Source organism: Schistocerca gregaria, chromosome 1 (assembly GCF_023897955.1).
Source record: "Schistocerca gregaria isolate iqSchGreg1 chromosome 1, iqSchGreg1.2, whole genome shotgun sequence".
In the NCBI taxonomy this organism is placed as follows: Eukaryota; Metazoa; Arthropoda; class Insecta; order Orthoptera; family Acrididae; genus Schistocerca; species Schistocerca gregaria.
In genome coordinates, this window is record NC_064920.1 from 681,558,793 (window position 1) to 681,577,427 (window position 18,635).

Genomic DNA, 18,635 nt, shown 5'->3' on the forward strand with positions numbered 1-18,635 from the left:
GAGTGATTTACATAATCAAAAGCTTTCATACGGTCATAGAAAATTCTTGTGATTTTTCTGGGATTTGTCCATAGATGAGCAAATTTTCTGCCCAAATTTGTTGATAGCACGTATTTTACTCTTCCCTTTCTAGAAGTTGAACTCATTTGATGGGACGGTATTAGATTTGCCATGAATTTTAGGCCTTGATTGTAAAACCTTTTCTGAATATTTTTGAAAATATTGAGAGAAAACTTACTGTACGGTAGTTTCCTACATCTTTGAGATTTTCTTGAACAATGGCTTTACTACTGCATACTTTAAAGCATCCGGGAAGCATTCTTCTTCAAATGACTGGTTTATTATTTCAGATAGAGGTGCTATTTCATCCCATCCAGTTGAATTTTTGTTTTTAAGGAAGAATATTACTTTTTCTACATCTTTAGCTGTAATTCAAACTGAGTTAGAATTTGCATGTTATTCTGATTGAAACCAAAGGACTGGACATGATCTATGTAAACACTTACATCAACACCCGCTTTTGATACATTTATGAAAATTTTATTGAAATTTTTGATGTTTCTGAGGGATTTAAAATGGATTTGTCATCTATCTTAATTTTGGAAATTTGTAGACTGCTGGGTATTACACCAAGTTCTGATTTTACAGCTGACCATACTACCTAAGATTTATTTGTATAGTTCAGATTGAATTTTTTGTGTGTCATTTCTTTTGATGCATTTACCATCCTTCTAAATATAATCTTATGTCTTTTCACATTGTTCATAAAATCTAAACTTGTATTACTTTCCAGTTCATTATGTAACTGCCTTTTTCTGGTAATTGACGATTTTATCCCAGCTGTTACCCATTTCACTTTGACTGTTATTTTTTCATGTCAGACTGCAATGGGAAAAATTTCATTAAAAACATGCAAAAAAACTCTCAAGATATCTGTCATAATTTTTAGAACTTGTAGTACAATGATCCACCGACCAATTTATTTCTTTCAGCCCACAATGGAACAAGTTTATATTTTCTCTATGCAGGTTTTTCTAATGGCTGATTCGTTTATTTTTGGTACCTCCAAAAACGGTGTAAAATGATCTCAAATACCTAAATCGATGCAGAATTATTATGTATCACCGAGTGAATAATTTCTCAGAATGTAATCTATACAGGTTGCAGTTTGTTTACTCTCTCTTGTGAATTCTGTGAAGTTGAGATTGAAACCAAATGCTTGAATCAGATTGATAAATTCTGTTGATTCACTGGATTTGTTTATTGTATTTGTGCAAAAATCAGCAGCTTTTCTTTTGCTCTTTTGTGATTTTCTGTAAGAGACTCCTCAGTTTAAACAGAAATATTTTTGTTACCTCTTTACTTGGAATTCTGTACATCAAAAGTACCACAATATTTTGTAATAATTGTATACAGCAACTTTCAAAAATGTCTTCATAATTTAGAAAATTAAAATCATCTCTTACTTTATATGTTTAACAATTTTTAATTAGTATGCTGGGATCCCCTTGAATTTTGTTAGTTCTACAAAAGCTACCGGCTACAACACAGTTCTCTAATGTATCAAGAATTTTGATGCAATCTTTTGTTAGCCAATGTTCTTTAGGCAAAGAACTGATGTATCCTTCTGCTGATCAAGAAAATTTGTAGATAGTTAATTTTTGCTTCTCTGCCATTTATATTTTTCATGTGTAAGCCATTTATGTTGAAATGCATCAAAAATGTGTCTTCACTGTTACCTATTGTTTTAAGATTTTCTTAGCAGATTTTTAACTTTTATTCCTTTAGGCTGCTTGTCACTCCACTCACACACATTTAGTTTCCCTTATTGTTTATAATTTTATAAATTACAGTAAACATCTTGCTGAATTTTGCTGATGCTAGCCTGTTCAAATGTAGGTCATGTTATGCCAAGCAATTGGTGGTTATAAACTTATTTGGATCCACAAATACTGTTCCTAGACTGTTACACCATCAATATAGGTGTTGAACACATACACATGTGAAGCTGTGGGCAAAAATTCTAGCATATAAATATACATTAATGAGCAAGAGGCCAGCAAAAGAGTGAGGGGAGGAGGGAATGGCACAGTGAGACATTAAAATACATACTTACAACCCCAATAGCTTGAACAGCAAAGATGACAATGCTGAAGAACTGAGGCCATCCATAAGGATGTGCAAATTGCACCCGGTCCGAAATAGGAGGTATGTCCTGGACTAGGTAGTACAGAGTAATGCCCAGGCCAACAGTCATGAAAACATTAGCAGTCATGGATACTGGCACAAGCCACTTTAGGCTGGGTACCCAACCAAGCAGGATAAGTGGTGGTAGTGTTCCTGCTATGTACCAGCGCTGATCTGATGATGTATTGGTGTAGTGCTCCACCACCTATGAAACACAGATAGCCAATTCAGTCTCCTGCATTAATCCAATGATATTTTGTATAGATGTCAATTGGTACCAAGTAGATTACAGTAAAATCATAGTTTCAAATCAATAATTGTAATATGAAACTGTGTAAGAACATCTTAATACTAAACCATCACACTACATTTTTTATAATAATGGATGGTTATAACTAAACTGCCAGTGTTCTGATTGTTATAGTGGAGGCTTTACATGTTGCAGGCCACTGAAATGGTGTAGGTATGTTCATTAATCAGTATGCTGAAAAAATAATATTTACTCTTTTTGCCACAAGTGAAAATCTGGCTCTGTAAGCAGTCAGAATGTGAAATATTTCCTTTTTGAAGTCAGTATACTGTTTGTCACTTGGCAACATGTGTTGACTTTTTGTTTGTGACCTGACTATTGGTGTAAGGATTAAGAAGGTAGAAGTCTTCCATATGAAATGCAACAGCTATTGAGAAGAGGGATCATGCACTGCTGGAAAGTTGTTTCATCAGAATAGTTGCAATAGCAGTATTGCATTGCAGGAATATCACCAACAGAAACAGCTGTGAAGAAATTGATTAATGAATATGATCAAGAAATTCAAAGAAACAGATAAATTAGGTGATGCAGCAGGGAGAGAGTGGTGGCCCATTCCTGCGGCAGTTGTTGATGAAGTTGCTGGAACTATAATCAACCATGAAGCATATCCCTCAGATTCTGAAGCCAGTGCTCAAATTGCATCATGGAAATTGTCTCTCCTCGGGTCAAAATCTCAAAAACATTCTGGCACATGTCACACTGATATCCCTATAAGATTTAGAATGTGCACAAAATAAAGCCCCAAGACAGGCTACAATGCCATGACTTTGCACCTCATTTTTTGGTACACATGGAAATGGATGACAAATGTCGGGGGAATATTTTTTGGATGGATGAGGCTCATCTCTCCGTGCATGGTGCCGTGTATATGCACAACTGTCACATATAGGATTGTACTCTGCCACCTGTTGTAGAGAAACAGACACTGCATACAACTTAAGGGACTGTGTCGTGTAGTGTGGTGTCACAAGCTCCTTCATTTGCAGTCTAATTTTCTGTGAGGAGATGGCATCTTGCAAGCTTTTTAGATGTGCAGTGATGTCTCCATGTTATGTGGATTCCTTGTGCAAAAGGTGATTCCAGCTGTGTCCACACCACTATTTTCATGCAAGATGGGATGACACCACATGTCAATTGGCAGGTGAAAGATTTTCTTTGTGAAACTTCACATCTCTGGACAATTTCAAGGTGTGTGGCCTTGCAGATTGCCCAACTTAAATCCATGTGACTTCTGGTTGTGGGAATATCTGAGAGACTGTGTCTATCAGGGATGTATGCAAACTACTCCTGATCTGAAAGATAGCATATGATGCCACATTGTTCTGATTACATTGAATATGCTGCCAGCAACTGTCGACCATGCCATGTTGTGGATGCAGCATTCTGCTGAGTCGAGAGAACAATATGGCAGTACAACAGTTGCGTGCTGATAGATCATAGACAAAGATAAATCAAAGATGATTGAGTTCAAAGATACGGCACTTTATGCCAGAGGTGCCACAGAGCCACTCCCCACCGCCACCCCCCACAGCACAGCAGAGGGAAGCTTTATCACTCGAACACAAAATCTTCATGCCAGCGCGGCGGCTGAAGGTGGCGTCCAGCATGAGATGTGGGCACGTCAGAAACCGCACTGACAGGGCCATGTGCATTGGACTGCTGAGTAGGTGGCAGAACATCGCTTGAAGACAAGTCAGCGGCGTCAGCAGGTGTAGCGGCAGAGATGGCAAGCAGAAGCGTCGGAATGCAGGTCAGAGAGGAACCACACCAGTTTGAGGTTGTCCATTAAGATGAATTACGAACGTATTCACTCACCAATGTAATATGCGATGAGGGGCCCAAATAAGGTGGTTCCAATGCCGCTGGCATGGCGTCATTGCACAGCATCATGAATTCACATGCTGCCAGGTCCATCTGCACGAACACCGGTGGAATGTTATGAGGGCAAGGTGGATGGGTTCATAGGCAAGCGACACGCGCATGCGTCAATTTCACGAACCAAAGGTCAATGGCATCAGCCGACAGTGCATTCTCCATGAATTCTGCTGGCAGGAGAAGTGGCTCTCTGTATAGGATCTCTGCCAGATATGCATTCAGGTCCTCCTCATGGGTGGGGTCTTGGACCATAACCCACTGTGGCACATGAGTGGGGCTTTTAGAGTTCAGTGCCATCATTCAACCAGGCTATTCACCTGTGGGTGATAGGCCGTAGTGAGGAATTTTGCTACACCGCACAGCTTGCACAGTCGAGCAAAAATTGTGGATTTGAATTGTCGTTCCTGATCAGTAGGGAGTGAAAGAGGGCAACCAAACCTCGCCACCCATGTGGATAAGAAAGTGTGAGCAATGGTTTCTGCTGTTATGTCAATGAAAGGGACTGCCTCGAGCCAACGGGCTCGGGGGGGTGGGGGTGGGGGGGGGGGGGGGGTGGCATCAACAATTTCCGATAGTTACCTCTGAAGGGAAAAGAAGACACCCTGTGCCCTGTGGTCTTTACTACAGCATTTCAAAATGTTTTACCTCGCACCTGGACCGAAGCCCAGAAAATTAGATTTGTTGTTGGAGATACACAGGGTAACATTCTGCTCTGGGCTACAGACATGGCAGAATGTTGCCACTATTTGAACATTTTGAGAGAGCATTTCTGGGTATATATTGGTCTGAGGCCGTACAAAAAGGCTCATACATGAAGTATTCCACACAGTTCCATTCATTATCAAGTATGGAAGCTTAAGGGGCTACTTTGAAAGATATTTGAACAAAACCAGATACTGGATGAAACCAGTATCTCAAGTAGCTGTATTGAAAATTTTAAAGAGCTGTCTCTCTGCCCATATCAGGGAAAAACTCATTACCATTCCGGGACATGGCACCAAATACTTTCTATCTGGACTCAATTGATTTGATATACAAAGAGAGACCAGTACAACCAAAGCCTGTTAATATGCCAATAGTGCAACGGAGGTTTACAGGCCAACAAGTAAACAACAGATTTGTAATACAACACGAATGGCAACCTTACCTCACACAGACACATGGTAATGGTAACAGTAATCACAACAGCAATGTAGAAAGCCATAAACTCAAAGACAGATAAAAAAGAAATGGGCAAAAATTTAGCAACCGAATAACCCACAAACAGCAGAAATTGGCCAGCAAAGTAATGCACATATGCCGAAAACGCACACAGGCAAAGAGAATTTCAGTCGAGAGACTCACAGGATATTAATTGGCGTAATCAAACACCAACAGTCCACATAGTGGAAGTTACGTCTAACTTAGAGACCGATGTCACCGCAATGATAGAAAACTTGAACCAGTCATGGTAGGCCCCCATTCTGTGACCTTGGAGGAGGGTTGGGGCGCGAGCTTGATCGACACATGCTATATCAGATACAGTCATGGTAATGATGTGAGAGATGATCTGTGTCAAGAGGGTACGCAGAAAAATTTGACAGAGTGCATGGTACAAGCTACTATCAAAGCCAAAATATTTGACCTTGATGTACCTATTGTGCTTGACGCAAGTGATAAGACTAATTTGATGTCACACGGATTTTTTCAAGAACTGAAGAAACATGGCCTGTACCCATTCTGCCAGCACAAAATTGCAAGGTACATTCTGCCACTGTTCAGAAATCGAAAGGAGTCAAGATACAAGCCTTAATTTCTGTACAATTAGGACAGTTTTCTTGGCAACGTAATTTTTTGATGGTAGAGAAAATAGTAGTTGATCATTTAATCGGTATCAATACATTTAGGACACGCCAAGTACAAATTGATACAGGAAAAGGCCAATGCCATTTCACTGTAAATAAACAACTATTTGTAATAGACCTAATCAGGTGAAGTACTAATAGATGTGAAACTGAAGTTACTCAAGACCTTGAAGTTCAACTGGTAAATCCCATAGTTATGTTTGTCAATGCATACAATAATGAACACCGGCAGCAGAAGTAGTAAAAGTCAACACAATAAGCACAAAGGAAGTGAATCAAAGTACTTGTTTCCAGAACAGCAAGCAGAACTTATGGAACTGATACCTACTTATATAGGTGTATTTGAAAAAAGACTAGGCATTATTAAGGATTTTGCGTACAAAATGGGAGTGTATCCTCACAAAACTTCTTGTCCTACCTAATACCCTATACCATGGACAAAGAGGAAAGCAGTAAGAAAAAGAGAGTAACAGTATTCTTGACTGGGGCATAATACAACGCTATTTTCCCCTTATTGTAGTCCTATTTTGGCTGTGAGGAAGCTAGATGGTGAGGTGCACTTGGTCCTCGAAGCACATAACATTAATAAGATTCTTGTATCAGTCCAAATACATCCAGACAAATTAGAAGAACAGCACATGAAATTCCACGATACTAAATTTCTTTCTAGAATCAGCCTCCGGTCTTCTTATTGACAAATAAAAGTACATGAAGAAAGTCGGAAGAGTACTGCCTTCATATGTGGGGGCAGGAACTTCAAATTTCAAGTATTACCATTTGGATTTAACATAAATACAGGTGTATTTATCTCTGCACTTGACAGAGTGCTAGGGCCCAAACTTCTGAGTAAGGTAACAGTATATGTGGATGACCTTTTAGTTGCTACACCCACTTGGGTGTAACATTTAGGATTAATTGAACAAATATTAAGCTGCTTTTCTGAGTATGGAGTAACAGCAAATCTCAAGAAATCTAATTTCAAACAAGAAAAGGTAAAATTTTTAGGACATATAATCTCTTCAGAATACATACTGCCAGATCCTAAAAAACCATTAGGAACTGCCCTATTCCTCAAAAAAGAGACAATTAAAGGCATACTTAGGCCTAGTGTCATTTTTCAGGAAATTCATCCCTAACCAACTTATGAACAGGGATGCTTTTCTCAATCTTTTCCGGAACAACAGACCTTGGTTATGGGACAAGCAATGTCAAACCAATTTCAAAAACATCAAGCAAGCTTTATTAAATGCTAATATTTTATCTCAACCACACATGAAAAAAGATTTTTGTTGATGCATCGACGCATCTTTTCACGGTCTGAGTGCATGCCTTTTTCAAATGTTAGAACGAGCGGGAAATCGATTCCCTAAAGAAATTAGTTTTGCCAGCCTCACCTTATCTGAAGCTGAAAGTTCATGTAGAGTCACGGAGTTGGAGGGTTTGGCTGCAATTTAGTCCTTTAAAAAGTTTGAAAATTTTCCTTCTTCTAGTTAAGTTGTGCCACAAACTTCTCTTCTCTCCAATCTTATTCAACACCTCCTCAATAGTTATACGATCTACCCATCTAATCTTCAGCATTCTTCTGTAGCACAACATTTCCAAAGATTCTATTCTCTTCTTGTCCAAACTGGTTTTCATACATGTTTCACTTCCATACATGGCTATGCTCCATACAAATACTTTCATAAACGATTCCTGACACTTAAATCAATACTCGATGTTAACAAATTTCTCTTCTTCAGAAACGCTTTCCTTGCCATTGCCAGTCTACATTTTATATCCTCTCTACTTCGACCATCATCAGTTATTTTGCTCCCCAAATAGCAAAATTCCTTTACTACTTTAAGTGTCACATTTTCGAATCTAATACCCTCAACATCACCTGACTTTATTCGACTACATTCCATAATCCTAGTTTTGCTTTTGTTGGTGTTCATCTTATATCCTCCCTTCAAGACACTATCCATTCCTTTAAACTGCTCTTCCAAGTCCTTTGCTGTCTCTGACAGAGTTACAATGTCATCAGCGAACCTCGAAGTTTTTATTTCTTCTCCAAGGATTTTAATACCTACTCCAAATTTTTCTTTTGTTTCTTTTACTGCTTGCTCAATATACAGATTGAATAACATCGGGGCGAGGCTACAACCCTGTCTCACTCCCTTCCCAGGCACAGCTTCCCTTTCATGTCCCTCGACTCCTATAACTGCCATCTGGTTTCTGTACAAATTATAAACAGCCTTTTGCTCCCTGTATTTTACCCCTGCCACCTTTAGAATTTGAAAGAGAGTATTCCAGTCAACATTGTCAAAAGCTTTCTCTAAGTCTACAAATGCTAGAAATGTAGGTTTGCCTTCCCTTAATATAGCTTCTAAGATAAGTCGTAGGGTCAGTATTGCCTCACATGTTCCAACATTTCTACAGAATCCAAACTAATCTTCCCAGAGGTCAGCTTCTACCAGTTTTTCCATTCGTTTGTAAAGAATTCGCGTTAGTATTTTGCAGCTGTGACTTATTAAACTGATTGTTTGGTAATTTTCACATCTGTCAGCACCCGCTTTCATTGGGATCGGAATTATTATATTCTTCTTGAAGTCTGAGAGTATTTCACCTGTCTCATACGTCTTTCATTGGGATCGGAATTATTATATTCTTCTTGAAGTCTGAGAGTATTTCACCTGTCTCATACGTCTTGCTCACCAAATGGTAGAGTTTTGTCAGGACTGGCTCTCCCAAGGCCATCAGTAGTTCTAATGGAATATTGTCTACTCCCGGGGCCTTGTTTCGACTCAGGTCTTTCAGTGCTCTCTCAAACTCTTCACACAGTATCGTATCTCCCATTTCATCTTCATCTACATCCTCTTCCATTTCCATAATATTGTCCTCAAGTACATCGCCCTAGTATAGACCCTCTATATACTCCTTCCACCTTTGTGCTTTCCCTTCTTTGTTTAGAACTGGTTTTCCATCTGAGTTCTTGATATTCATACAAGTGGTTCTCTTTTCTCCAAAGATCTCTTTAGTTTTCCTGTAGGCAGTATCTATCTTACCCCTAGTGAGATAACCCTCTACATCCTTACATTTGTCCTCTAGCCATCCCTGCTTAGCCATTTTGCACTTCCTGTTGATCTTGTTTTTGAGACGTTTGTATTCCTTTTTGCCTGCTTCATTTACTGCATTTTTATATTTTCTCCTTTCATCAATTAAATTCAGTAGCTCTTCTGTTACCCAAGGATTTCTACTAGCCCTCGTCTTTTTACCTAATAGGCCCTCAGCTGCCTTCACTACTTCATCTCTCAAAGCTACCCATTCTTATTATACTGTATTTCTTTCCCCTATTCCTGTCAATTGTTCCCTTATGCTCTCCTTGAAACACTGTACAACCTCTGGTTCTTTCAGTTTATCCAGGTCCCATCTCCTTAAATTCCCACCTTTTTGTAGTTTCTTCAGTTTTAATCTACAGTTCATAACCAATAGATTGTGATCAGAGGCCACATCTGCCCCTGGAAATGTCTTACAATTTATAACCTGGTTCTTAAATCTCTGTCTTACCATTACATAATCTATCTGAAACCTGTCAGTGTCTCCAGGCTTCTTCCATGTATACAACCCTCGTTTATGATTCTTGAACCAAGTGTTAGCTATGATTAAGTTGTGCTCTGTGCAAAATTCTATCAGGCTTCTTCCTCTTTCATTTCTTAGCCCCAATCCATATGCACCTACTATGTTTCCTTCTCTCCCATTTCCTACTACCGAATTCCAGTTATGCATGACTATTAAATTTTCGTCTCCTTTCATTATTTGAATAATTTCTTTTATTTCATCATACATTTCTTCAATTACTTCGTCATCTGCAGAGCTAGTTGGCATATAAACCTGCACTACTGTAGTAGGCTTGGGCTTTGTGTCTATCTTGGCCACAATAATGTGTTCACTATGCTGTTTGTAGTAGCTTACCTGCACTCCTATTTTTCTTATTCATTATTAAATCTACTCCTGCATTACCCCTATTTGATTTTGTATTTATAACCCTGTATTCACCTGATCTGAAGTCTTATTACTGCTGCCATCGAACTTCACTAATTCCCACTATATCTAACTTTAACCTATCCATTTCCCTTTTTAAATTTTCTAACCTACTTGCCTGATTAAGGGATCTGACATTCCACGCTCCGATCCGCAGAACGCCAGTTTCTTTCTCCTGATAACAACGTCCTCTTGAGTAGTCCCCGCCCGGAGATCCGAATGGGGGACTATTTTACCTCCGGAATATTTTACCTGGGAGGACGTCATCATCATTTAATCATACAGTAAAGCTGCATGCCCTCGGGAAAAATTACAGCTGTAGTTTCCCCTTGCTTTCAGCCGTTCGCAGTACCAGCACAGCAAGGCTGTTTTGATTAGTGTTAGAAGGCCAGATCAGACTGTTGCCCCTGCAACTACTGAAAAGGCTGCTGCCCCTCTTCAGGAACCACACGCTTGTCTGGCCTCTCAACAGATACCCCTCTGTTGTGGTTGCACCTACAATACGGCTATCTGTATCGCTGAGGCACGCAAGCCTCCCCACCAACGCCAAGGTCCATGGATCTTGGGGGGATGTAAATGGAAAGAGTTTGTAGATTCCAAACAAATCAAGCACATTTTAGTATCCAAATTTCATACCAAAGAATTCCCCACAGAAAGGATATTTAAGGAATTCAACATGGTTGTGAGGATCTATATACCTCATAAACATAACATGCCAACTGAATATGTCACTCCTTTCTTTCAAGTTGCTAACAACCTACCCCACACATCAAATGGATTTATACCAAATGAGCTGATGTTGATTTGCAAACAGGTAGATGTGTTGGAAAAACCGTTTCCCACGATACTGACACCAGAATTATCACCAGATGATAAAATACGACAAGCACTAATCAACCTTGAAACCTGGGCTAAATATAGGAAAGGAATTTATGACAGAAAGCTAAAAGGTACAACACAATTTTATACAGGACAAAAGGTGTTACTTAGAACACATCCCAAATCCACAAAAATTGGAAAAAATTGGCAATTACTATACACTGGACCACACATAATAACTACAATCCCCCATCCAGGGGCATGCAGATTGGCACCCATGAACACTGGTGAAGACAAGGGCCTTCACCCGCACATAGACTTGAGAATGTTTGTATATTGAAAAAGGCCTGTATACCCACTAATTTGTATATATGTATAATAATATTATCCGAAGTTCGATTCCCCGCGGAGTCAGGGATTTTCTCTGCCTCGTGATGACTGGGTGTTGTGAGTGCTCAGAGCCATTTGAACCATTTGAGCCAATAATATTAGATTTAGGATGCTGGAAATTCACATTCCAAAATTTATGTTGTTAGATGATAAGGAAAATTTTTGTTTGTGTTTTTTCTCATATGTCAAATGTGTAAATGATAAGGTGAGTGGATGTAACAAGGAAGAATTTTACTTTTATATGTTTAGATATGGTGATATTTTAAACACAACACTTTGCCTTGCACTTATTCCAGTTGTAAATGAATAAATGAACTAGTGAAACGCATGGTAGCACGCAATGCAATACAAAACTTGCTGGGATGTTAATGGCAGAGAGAGGCAGCACATTTGCATTGGAGGGGGGAATCTAGTCAACAAACTGCAAGCACATGTGTGCCAGACACAGCTGAAAGTATTGGAGCACCCAAAACAAACAAACCCTATGAGCTACAGCTTGCACTAGCATTTGTAAAGCCTATTGCATAAACAGGGACATAGAAAATTAAGGGAGAATCTATACTACAACTATGACTATCTACACAATACACACAAACAAAGATAAGCTAAGGGATTATATACATGGAAAGGGATCCTAAACTACAAGATATTCACTGAAGTTATGCTACTACATACATTATATCTATATATTTACAAATTTAAGTACTGAAAATACATGCACTAATTATAATTGAGGGACCAAAAAACACTTGCTGCAGCTAAACAAGCGAGTACAATATAAGTGGCAAACTGAATAAGAGGTCACACCACGTCTATAATACACTTTATCTTTCAGATTTATAAGGTAAGTAGAGATGCAGACATGACATTAAATGAGTGTGTCATAGCACAAATATATATATCAGTAGCCATCGAGCCACTGTACATTTATCTATGAAGATTTAGTTTTAAGTTAGTATTAAGTTTTCTTCCAGGGAACCTAGCATTGACATATCCTGAAGTGAAGAAAGATATATGCTTGCAGAGTGTTAGGTACCATATAAAAATGAGAAGGACTGCACTGCAAGACAAATATAGTTATAACTTTTTGATAAGTATGAATGTGATAGTGTGAAAATATGCGTAGAAGAACACAGTTGCAGTGTGTCACATATCACAATGCTAAACTTATATTAAGCACTACCAAATAATCAAGGAGTCAAAACCAAACTACTGTGAGAATTGATTACCCATGAAAGCATCAAAAACCTGATTTACATTTAACTTTTTTTGCACGTTTGTTGCTTATGTAAACACTGTTGTACTCTTGTTGTACATAACATATAGTATTGGAGATATAACTGTGTATATATGAAATGTTTATCCTTTATACAATGAACATAACAAGTAAATATTGAGTTGCACTTTGAACACTAAATAAGCATTCAATACAATTGGTATCATCAGATTTAAACTGTGTTTATAAACGAGAAAGTATTTGGTTCTTGGGATCACAGTTAACACCAGTAACGAGATGTAACAGAGCACATAAATGCCTTTCCATGCAATTTCCTCAACACTGTAGTGTGTAGATCCTTCCTTGAGAATGTTAGAGGGGCGAGGCGATTCGTAGTTATTTGAGCAGCAAGTAGAATCTATTGTAGCAACTATTGTTTACTTCTTTAATTCTTTGAAATTGATAAATATGGTCCAACAAAAAGTCACTGTAAATCGGAATGAAATGAATGTCAATTTATGCCATAAGGGAAAACAGAATCTGTTATTGTATGAATGTTATGTAAAGAATGTAAAACCAAATGAGAGTAAAAAGTGTACTCACATAATTGGAATTAAACAATGTACTGAGATTATAATTTAACAAAATGTACTTAAACAAAATGACAATCAGATTATAATGTATATAAGCAATGATAATGGCATGTCAGCAAATGAATAGAAGAAGTTTATTTTTGTGGAAAGGACACTACAGAAACGTTGTGTAATGCAATGGTATGAGGGCCACTCAAAAACAAAGTGCAAAAACATACAAAACCTGCCTGCAAAGTGTTAAGTAGGAAGTGAGATACATGGGTGTGTGCACGATAAACTTAAGATATCAATACTTTGTGTCACATGAATTTTCTGTGCTCGACAATGTCATAAACCACGAATTTTCTGTGCTTGACAACATTATAAAAGCAGCAAGAAACTTACCTTGTTGACAGATGTTGAATACGTGAGAGCACTGATGTGAAATAAATTCCTCAGACCACTGATATGGAAACCAGTTGTCACTGCATTGAAGATTTCACAAAGGCTCAAGCCGCTGAACACAAGCTTCATGAATTTGTGCAGTGTAGGCTTTTGAGAATGCATGCCACAGGCACTCTGACTCTGTATTAGTGCTAGCTAAACACTGGGCAGACACTGACTGACAAAAATGGGACTATGTGGTTACAGCAAGAACAATGTTATGAAAGAAAACTTATGTATGTATATTTAAGGGAATCTGATACGCCCATATAAATTGATAACCATTAAGGATTACTCAATGGTTGAAAAATAAAGGCTATACCCATACCAGTCAGAGTTATTAACTCTTAAAAAGGGAAATAAGCCCAGATACTGTGCACCTTCATATGCACAGTGGGGGGCAATTGTAATGAATCATATTTTTTTCCCCTTCTCTCATTCTTTTCGGTAAGTTATTTTGTACCAGTGGTAATGTTGGAATAGAAACAAAACAAGTAGAGATACACCCTTCAATTGATTAATTTCTGTATATTCAGCTGTTTGTCTCTATAAGTGGTAGCGGGTGGACATATGATGATGAGTTCCACAGTGTTAATATTGTTCGGAAACGTGTATTCTAACTGTACATTAAAAAAGTGTTATAAAAGTTATTAGGGAGATGAAGCTTATTAATAACTGCCGCTGTTCATCATTTTGCCCATGCCAAGAATCCTGTATCAAGAGGATCAAAGTAGACAAGAAGAATTTGTGTGAGCAGGGGAGGGGCGATCCAGAGCCAGTATTGTTACACCGAGCTCTATGGACAATGGCAGTAACGGGAAAAAGAAGTACGTAAAATTAAATGACGACTGTTGATCTAAAATTGTACAAACTTTAAAAGTCTGTTGGTATTAGTGCCAGTTAAAGTTCACTCAGGACGTATGTACCTTCCAATTTTCAAAGTTTGAGCTATTTAATCTGAACTAAGCCTTTTCTTTCAAGTATTTTGATGCCATTTTAGTTGGGAATTATGCAATACCTGGCTTACAGGAAAGCACTCAGTACAATGAAGTATTTTGTAGCTATTATACTTCCTACATTTATTTTATGCTAACAAGAACATTTTGTGTTTTAAAATCAAGAGTATGAAGATCCCATAAAAATAGTCATCCTTACATTTCTGCATCAAATACAAGCAAAAGTAAAACTTAATTTTTAAGAACTATGCAAACTGAATTTCACAACAATGTATGAGTTTTTTATCCAATTATGTTCAGAACAAATCACGGCTAACATTTTCATCTCCGAAAGTAGATTGTATTCCAACTGTGATGTAGGAATATCTTTGGTCGAGGTAGTGCACCAAATGCAGGTGAGTTACACACAGTTTGTTATATCAGCTGAAGATTGTAGTTGGCTTTTAGCACCTGATGAAGACTGTCATGAGTTTATTCTTGTATGCTGCCATGATGAACAGTATTGTTAAGATTGAAAGCAAAAATACAAAGTGTACTGTTATGTCTGTGTAATGTGACTTTTCATATATTTGTTATGCAAGTGTAATGAAATCTTTAGACTGTGAAAATGGAAAGTATTTGGTACTATGTTTTGTTGTGAGTGTACCTCTGAGGACTCATGCTTAGTAAATATTTTGTCAGGCAGTATGGGCAGGCTTTTTCATGGGAAACATGTTTAGGGGACTGAGAATCAGGGTTTTAGCAGGTAGTTTGATGCAGGATGTTTGAGGTGTGAGGTTTGTAACAGGGTGTTTGGGCAGAGGGGTTCATGATAACTGTTTTAAGTGTGTAATTTGGATAGAAGATTTGAAGCACAAAATTTTGGTACATGGTTTGATGCAGGGCATTGAAGAAGGGGGTTTGTGGCAGGATGTTCAGTGCAGGAGTTCTGGGGAAGATGTTTATTAGGGTAATTGGGTATATTATGGGTTTTGAGCAGGCAGTTTTATCAGAAGTGTCAGGTAGAGAGATATGGCAGGTGGTTTTATTTGGTGCAGAAGGTTTGAGTCGGGGGTTTGGGCAGGGGATAGATTCATAGGGCTTTGGCTGGAGGTTTTATGTAGATGTTTTGGAACAAAGGATTTGAAATAGGTGGCAAGGGGTTTCAATCAGATTTATAGGAAGTGAGTTTTAGCAGGTGTCTGAGCAAGTGGCTTTGAGTGATAATTTAGAGCAGGTACTTCAATACAGAGGTTTGGGGCAGGGGATTTGGCAGGGGAAATAGACAGGGAGGAATTTGGGGCACATGGATTGACTATGTTGTTGGCGTAGGGGGTTTGAAGCAGATGGTTTGTGGTACCATTTTTGGAGCAGGTGATTTGAGTAGAGGGGATTGGAATCGGCAGTTGATTTAGCACATGGGTATGTGGCAAGGTGTTCTGGTCAGGGGTATGAAGTAGGGGCAGCACAGGGGTTTTTGAAGAAAATTTGGGGAACAGAATATGGCTGAAGTATTGGGCATTGGGATAAGGCAGGTTGTATATAACTGAGGTTTGTGCAGTGGTATGGGGCAGGGGATTTGGATTGTCAATTTAAGCAAGTGTGGGGCGGCACATTTTTCATGTCATTTTCCTATTGTTACACCACAAGGGCATATAAATTACTTTGATAAGCATGCAAAATGTAGCCTGAAACTTGTTGCTTACAATGTACATTCCAGTTGTCCACATTTCACTTCACCTAAACTGAAAAATAAATTCATACTCTCAAGTTTGAAATGAGGTAAGGAAATAATGATGAAAAATTAAAAGTTCACTGTCTTTACTAATAACATATATTTAAAAATTTAATATTTCACATGCACAAAATCTTTGATATAGCACATCAATCTTTACAAACCCAACACAGCACTTTGCATAGTCCAGAGCCTATATCTCCTCAAAATTCAATTTCATTGTATTTACTATTCTGAAATTAGTTGTTTTAATAATTCAATGTTTGTTGCTCACCTAAAGGTGGTAAATTTTTAATACTACACTTGCCACATGAACCAAGAACATGATGAGTAATGCATAAGCCACATTAGGCCAAAATGAAAAAGTCATTTCAAATACTGCAGTTTGTGCAAAAGTTCAGTCCTAACAGTACTGTAATCACATGGTTTAAAATTCCTTGATAGCATTAAAGTTTGTTCATACACAGTCATCCAATGGATTACATTACCAGTTGCAAATAACATCTCAATGCAGTTCATTCCATGGACCAGCACTGACCTGTTTGACAGCAACACTGTTGGTGAAAGATGTTGAGTGAACGAACTATAGACAGCTCCAAAGTTTCTTATATAGCCTTGGTTCCATCTGGAGCAGACCATGAAATGGAATGATCACTACTAAAGTTCCAGTGTCCCTTCCTCTGTTTCTATAAACCAACCTCTCCATGTGTTAAATTATTAATGGCTTCTCCAATTGAGATGGTATTGCCTCTGTGACTTTTCTTATTGTAAATCTGTTTGTGAAGAACATTTCACTTTACTTTTATTGTCACAACTTATTAATATTGTGGCTGCTAAAATTTTTTCAATGGTACCTTGAATGAGCACTACCCTCCGAACTGTCTTTTTTTTGTTATCGCTGTACCTTGCAAAAGCCATTAAATGTAGTGTAATCTGGTACTTCCTCATTACTTGTTATATATGATATACTGCTGTATTTTCTATACTCTGGCTAACATTTAACTATAGGATAATCTACTAAGAAAAAGTTTTTTTGTCTTTAAGTTAAAAATTCACATTTCCTTAAAAATCTCAAAAAGTATTGAAGAAGTAGGGGAAGTCTCTGTCTCCCGTTACAGTTGATAGGCAGCAAAAGCACTTGCATTCCACAAATAGTATTTGTGGAATGGTATGTGGAATAGTGTTTCGGGTACTGGGTTTTGATGCAGTGAATTAAAAGCTGATGTATCTGGGTATTTGAGCGATTGATTTCGGGCTGGCAACTGCAGAGAGTATTTTGGCAGTGATTACTGGCACTGAATAGTGGAAAGAATAGGGGGGGGGGGGGGCATAAAATATAATATATACATATATAATGGAAACTGTTTAGTAATTGCTGCTTGAATAATTAAAAAAAATTGGAAAGACTAATTGAAAGAAATTGTAAAGTAGACATATCCTGAGTGAACTTTAACTGGCACTAACATCAACAGACCTTTGAAGTCAATACATTTTTAGATTAACATTAATAAATTTACATACTTATTTTTCCTGTTACTGCTATTGTGCATAGATTGATACGACAATACTGGTTCCAGATCGCCCCTCCTCTGCTCAAGCAAATTTTTCTTGTCAGCTTCGATCCTCTAGATGTAGGATTCTCAGCACGGGTGAAATGATGAACAGATGTGTTTATTAATATAAGCAGTCATATATAAACCAAGGCTCCATAATAACTTTCATAACACTTCTTAGATGTGCGATTATAATACACATTTTTGATAAATACTAATATGGCAGAAATCATTATACATCCACCCTCTCACTCACTCATTCACACACACACACACACACACACAAAGATTCCAAGACTTACCAAGTGGGAAAGCGCCAGTAGATAGGCACAAGGAATAAAACACACAAACACACACACACAGTATTTCGAGCTTTTGCAACCGGTGGCTGATTCGTCAGGAAAGAGGGAAGGAAAAGCCTCACACACACAGAATTTTGAGCTTTTGCAACTGGCGGCTTTTCCTTCCCTCTTTCCTGACGAATCAGCTGCCGGTTGCAAAAGCTCAAAATTCTGTGTGTGTGTTTGTGTGTTTTATTCATTGTGCCTATCTACCGGTGCTTTCCCGCTTGGTAAGTCTTGGAATCCAAGCGGGAAAGCGCCGGCAGACAGGCACATGAACAAAACACACAAACACACACACAGAATTGCTAGCTTTCGCAACCGATGGTTGCTTCTCCAGGAAGGAGAGGGAAAGACGAAAGGATGTGGGTTTTAAGGGAGAGGGTAAGGA

At 38.2% G+C, this 18,635-nt stretch overlaps 1 protein-coding gene across 1 annotated transcript in view; it reads right to left on the minus strand.

Annotated features, from left to right (window-relative positions):
• Nucleotides 1–18,635, minus strand: part of LOC126302081 (proton-coupled amino acid transporter-like protein pathetic) — a gene marked incomplete at its 5' end in the record, with an annotated part of 163,857 nt that overhangs the window by 74,353 nt on the left and 70,869 nt on the right. The window contains one exon of the mRNA XM_049991721.1: nucleotides 2,117–2,392. Coding sequence (XP_049847678.1) covers nucleotides 2,117–2,392 — 276 coding nt within the window. The remainder of the gene's footprint in view (nucleotides 1–2,116; nucleotides 2,393–18,635) is intronic.